This window comes from Plectropomus leopardus, unplaced genomic scaffold (assembly GCF_008729295.1).
Source record: "Plectropomus leopardus isolate mb unplaced genomic scaffold, YSFRI_Pleo_2.0 unplaced_scaffold4825, whole genome shotgun sequence".
Classification (NCBI taxonomy): domain Eukaryota; kingdom Metazoa; phylum Chordata; class Actinopteri; order Perciformes; family Serranidae; genus Plectropomus; species Plectropomus leopardus.
Genome location: NW_024652942.1, coordinates 1 through 5,426, shown reverse-complemented (window position 1 = coordinate 5,426; position 5,426 = coordinate 1). Strand labels below are relative to the sequence as shown.

At 38.7% G+C, this 5,426-nt stretch overlaps 1 protein-coding gene across 1 annotated transcript; it reads right to left on the bottom strand.

The window, feature by feature from the left end:
• Positions 1 to 2,624: 2,624 nt before the first annotated feature.
• On the bottom strand, positions 2,625 to 4,008 carry LOC121939439 (myoglobin-like). The gene is made up of 3 exons (XM_042482459.1): positions 3,859 to 4,008; positions 3,401 to 3,620; positions 2,625 to 3,172 (listed from the first exon to the last, which is right to left on the bottom strand). Exons 1-3 carry the CDS (start codon positions 3,939 to 3,941, stop codon positions 3,032 to 3,034), a joined length of 444 nt encoding a protein of 147 aa, XP_042338393.1. The 5' UTR covers positions 3,942 to 4,008; the 3' UTR covers positions 2,625 to 3,031.
• Between the last annotated feature and the right edge of the window lie 1,418 nt (positions 4,009 to 5,426).

Here is a 5,426-nt window from a genome sequence, read left to right as displayed (position 1 = left end):
AATACTTTCAAATTATTATGTGGCACTAACCTGCTTTATAATAAATAAAAACAAAACATGGAAATCTGACTTTTTTCAACATGGCACCTTTCATAAATTGCATACTGATACACTTTGATTTCTCATTTAACAGTTAATATGCCAACTATCTGCTGGGCATTGACTTATACTGGTATAGTTAACATTTTTAGTGCCACAACGATCACATACAATACATAAACAAAACAAGTCTTACCTAGGTGATTTATAATTCTTTAAATTGGCTGGTTGTTCCTTTCCTTTGAAAGACAAATATACAGCTTTAGTTTGAATAAGTACATTGATTGTAAGGAACAAAATCTTTATTGGGAACAAGCCCTCTCACAGTTTAAGAAGATTGCAGGGTTCCCATAGAACAGATAATTCAGATATCGTGAGGTGAGAGTTTAAGGGGCCCTATAAAAATGGCTATGTCAGTTGTTCCCTGACCAAAATATAACCTAACTTTGGAGTGTTATTTAGCCCCTTTTTACAATGAGCAGTCATGGTTGTGCCAATGGATGCCTTTGGTTGTGTAGTTTCACAGTGCGCCACAGCCTCTTAGAGACACTAAAGCAGTAATCGTATCAGGGTGCCTGTAATTGATTTGACCTCTGTGCCATCAGCCATTGGTCAGACTTCAGAGGGCGGACAATGTGGGGGGAGGCAGAGGTTTGCCCCCCTCCCAGAGTGTGACCACAGGAACTGTGCCTGGCATCACGTCTGCATACATGCACTGACACACACACACTATTAATAGTTAGATTATCATCATGGCAATCATCCATCGTACAATCAAACATTGTTTTGGCATCAAGTCACAAACTGTAAGGACATCAAGGAGGCTGTGGGATGTGAATGTCAATGATAACACAAATACCAACACTTTAACCCTCTTTTACACATTTACAGTAAGTCATCATAAATAGTAACACTTGACCAGCCATAAAAAAGCAGTGCCCTGAGCTCGATGCTCACGTGTTCACAATAATAATGCTATAATGTAGAGCTTTAACGTGTGTAATATTTATATTATATTCGTTGTCTTTTAGCATGTTAGCATGCCAACATTTGCTAATTAGCCAAAAGCATGGAATGTCATTCATTTTGCAGGTGTTTGTTCATGAGCCAAAAGACTAAAGAAGGGCTGTCAGAGTTAACACGTTAATTGCGATGCAATTTAGGTCTGTACATAATCCCGTTAATTGCCTGCTGACATTCCGGTCTTGAAGAGGCCATGCGGGGCGGGTTTTTTAAGCTAGAGTGACAATAGTGGTGTTGAATCAAACTAGAAGACCTGAGGAGTCCAGTAATTCCATGTTAGCGTCTCAGGAAGGGGGTTACCTAATGCTGTAAATTTAAGCTAAATTTTGATGATGGAAAATGGCATGGTCATTTCACAGGGTTGATCTCTTGAGATATCTAAATAAAAATGGGTTCTGTGGCTCGCCATGAGTCTTCCCTTTATAGAAATGCTCACTTCATGTGAGTCCCACACAGTTTTTTGCTGTAATTTGATTCCTAATCAAGACAATCTTAGAAGAATTGATTTGCCTTGTCAATATGGGCTTCAAAACTGTTTTGTAATGCAAAATGCCTGGACAAAAGGAAAACTTGGCCTGATGATGGCACTAGATAGAAAGTCAGTGGATCAAAGTTATTACAATGAATGACTAAAGCAAACTACTTGATGGGTTGCTATGAAATTGTTATTATTATGCCTCTGTGACGAAGGGTTGCAAGAAGATGCTGCTCTGTTGTCAGGGTTTACAAGTATAGATTTACCTCACATTGAATGGACTGTAGAGGCTTAATTAAGGGGCACATGCAGCATCAGGAGTCACGTCCACATTAGAGCAGGTGACTAAGAACTGACAGATAATGCTGTGTGTGAAGTGTTCCAAGTTATTTTTTTAATGTGTGTGTGTGTGTGTGTGTGTGTATCGTGTGCATTTGTTGGGAGAGTGAATGCATGCATGTGTGTGTCCAGACACTTAATGTTAAGAGTTTTACTTGACCTGATTCCTATCTGGACTGGCTTTCAGACAGGACCTAAATCAGCTATGAAACCCCATCTGCAAAGGGATTAGAGCAATTTTATGAAGCCAGCATATGATTGAGGGCCTTACAAGAAATATGCACACACTATGATATTCTTTGGACTTTTTAGTGACATTATTTATGACATGTTAGTTTGGGTGTCTTTGAATATTGGGATGGATGTGTCCCTTGCCCAATATATAATATAACTACTACTACTACTATTATATGTGTATATGTATAAGTATGTGTGTGTGTGTGTGTGTGTGTGTGTATAATTTTTTCTAGATATTTTTTCTTGTAGTTGTGCAGTAATTTGGGGGGTTGAGTTTGCCTTGAGAAATAGTTAGCATTTTCTGTGGAATCAACACTAATATCTATAATACCCTTAAGATAAAAATTGCCCTTATAGAGTATACCTCTCTGTGTTTATCCCAACATATATACAGTGGATTTAAATGAAGCCAACATCTAATTCCTACAGTTTTGGACAATCTCAAAAATCTGTTTACACTGACTTTTAATGTTAAGGAGAGAGATAAAACTTGGAAATACACCTCAAAAAATGAGCAGTGAAACAGAATTTTATTGGTAATATTTGTCAAAGTTTTACAGTTTGTTGTTAGCCAAGCTTCCCAGACGAGATCAGTCTATTTTAACTGCATTAAAAAAGCATTATTTTGACTGTGATGAGCAATTAGAGGAGCAGACACAACATAAGAAAAACCTTCACCATCAAACAGAATAGAATGCAATAATGCTGCAATAAAAGATCCATTATGTTCTTTATGATGTTTAACTTTATAGTAAGATTTGAGGCTGTAGTTTACGGTGGTGCTGTAATTAATTTCCTTTCACTGCAGATTAGTTGTTTACTGAAGATCAAAGCATTTATTTTTAAAGGAAGCTCTTTATGTAAAACATTTCCTTGTCTATGGTCTGGTCCTGGCTTGACTTTGACATAACTTAATCTTCAGCCACTTTGGTCCAGCTCTTTGAAGTTGGCCCTCATGTCAGCACGGAGAACGCCCATGATGTTCTCCATGGCTTGCTGCCCAGCAGCATCGAGATTTGCCTTTTCCACCAGGATTTTACCAACAATCTCTGTCAGCAGCTGAAGAGAAAATACAGTGAAAATTAACCAAACTGCTTTAAAGTCAGGTTTGAGGACAGAAAAAGGTGGAATGCAACAGATACTACTTCTAGCGAAACAGACAACGTGGGAGAAAAGGATCACACCACAGAGATCTATAGCTGTGTCCCAATTTAGGGTCTGCTTCTTTCGGAGGACGCAGACCCTGAATTGGGACACAGTTTATCTATAATAAGGCATCACCCTCACCAAAAAGCTCTCCGCAGGGACCTTGTGTTGCTTGGCATGGGCTTGGATCAGAGGTTTCAGGATGGCATCATGTTTGCCTTTGGCCCTAAAAAGCTCAGCCATTTTCTTCAGCGCAGCTGCACCTAGGGCAGTTACATCCGCGTCACTTGTCAAGTCAGCCTGGGCAATGTCAGCAAACTTGGGGAACAGCTTTAGGGTATGAGGGTGCTGTTTGAATAATCTGAAAAGAAAAGCAAAATTTTGGATTCATCAGAAATAACCCACAAAACAGGGCTGTGGATACCACTAAGGTCACTGAGGTCATGTCCTTACATCACGAAATAAAACCTACTGAAATTATGATGGAACAGTTAAGTGAATGAATTAAAGCATCCAAGGTTGCTGTTTCCAATATCCTGGCTACTGCGAAGCATCTGACCCACAGGAAAGAACAATCTTGTCTTGTCAGAGCTACTCACCTGGTCAACAGGAGGTTCCCATGGGTGGCGTAGTCCGCCTCCACTGTAGCCCAATACTTGAGCACTATGTCGTAGTCATCCATGATCTGAGGAGACAGAGAAACGTGTCACAAAAATGCAGACTTGAGGACTGAAACCCTTCTGCTTGGGAAATGAAAGAACAATCATTAAAACCAATCACAAGTTCACGCCTCTTTTCACACCTCCGTACGTCATGTAACTGTCCTGTTTGATTTGAGGGCAAACAGCCATTAGAAAATTAGAGGGCAAGTTAGAACTAGGAGTAGATGGAAACGTAAAATCAGTTGTTTTCTCAGAATCTGTCACATCTTTGTAGCCCTGAATGTGAGGTCACATCACTTGTACTGGCAGTTTTAATGCTCCTAAGGTTGTCACATTATAATAAAGAGTATGTAAAACATACGCATCTTTTTTTTTAAGAAATCTTCAATATTTCCTCATGGACAGATATCTGGATTTTTTTAAAAGTTGTTTTACCAACAGTATTTTGTTGTTTATAATATTTTTTATTTGATGACCTTGTCAATTCAAACTGATATATTTCTTATAACGTGATGTACCAAGAAAATCTCCACCAGGACATTTCTCCTGAACGTATAATAAATAAGAAGCATTAAGCATGTCTTTGCCAAACTAATTCTTCTCTATACTGTGCTTGTTATTGTATATCAGAGCCAGTAAGAGCATGAAGCAACACATCTTGATTCAAAGGTGCGCAATACTGCTTCAGTAAGGTCATTCCAGTGCAAGGTTACATTCATTCACACCTACACCAAGATTTATGGCTCATTCTGTTGTTTTTATAATTGCCAGCTGAATGCAGTCTTTGAATTGTCTCTGCTTGGCTTTTCTCTTTTCTTTAGCTTTCTTTAATCGAAAACATTTGTGGCACATCCAATTGTCCATTTGGTTAATACACTCAGTCAGAGATTGTGTTTGACCATTGTCCCCTTGTGATATGGTTATGTAAATTTGTGTGTTGTCTGCATAATTATTGTAACGTATTTTGTTGCTTTCCATACTCTGAGCCGATGGAAGCATGTAGATGTTAATCAGAAGAGGCAATATAGAGCTTTGCAAAACTCAGCATACCATTTTTGTCTGATCAGATGTATAATTACCTATAGGCACAAAATAGTCCCTGTTGTTTCAGTAGGATTCAAACCAGTTTTGTACTGTGCCAATGGTTATATGTTGTGGCAGTCCGTGTCAAATGTAGCACTGAGTTCCTGTAATACTAAGACTGATACTCTGACACTGTGTTTAAATTCGGGCATAGTCATACATGAGCAAATGCAGGTGAGTGATCACACCTGCTGGGGCAATATTCATCCTGAATGCTGGCAGTGCCAGATCAGACACATATGGAAAGTGAGCTTGCTTGCTAAAATTACCTAGCATTGCTAATAAAAAAATAATAATATGATGTCTTTGGTACATTTTCCATTTTCTACCATTTTATGCCTGTCTCTCAACTCACTTCCTGCCAGGCAGCATCTCTTATGTGGGGCAGTTTGTATTTTTAATGGTGCTGACTGACAATATTG

Excerpts from the sequence above, each read along its gene's own strand:
- LOC121939439 (XM_042482459.1), bottom strand. The coding sequence starts at position 3,941 with ATGGATGACTACGACATAGTGCTCAAGTATTGGGCTACAGTGGAGGCG. Across the intron at positions 3,621-3,858 it reads GGGAACCTCCTGTTGACCAG|ATTATTCAAACAGCACCCTC; the intron begins GTGAGTAGCTCT and ends TTTTCTTTTCAG. Across the intron at positions 3,173-3,400 it reads TCCCTGCGGAGAGCTTTTTG|CTGCTGACAGAGATTGTTGG; the intron begins GTGAGGGTGATG and ends TTTTCTCTTCAG.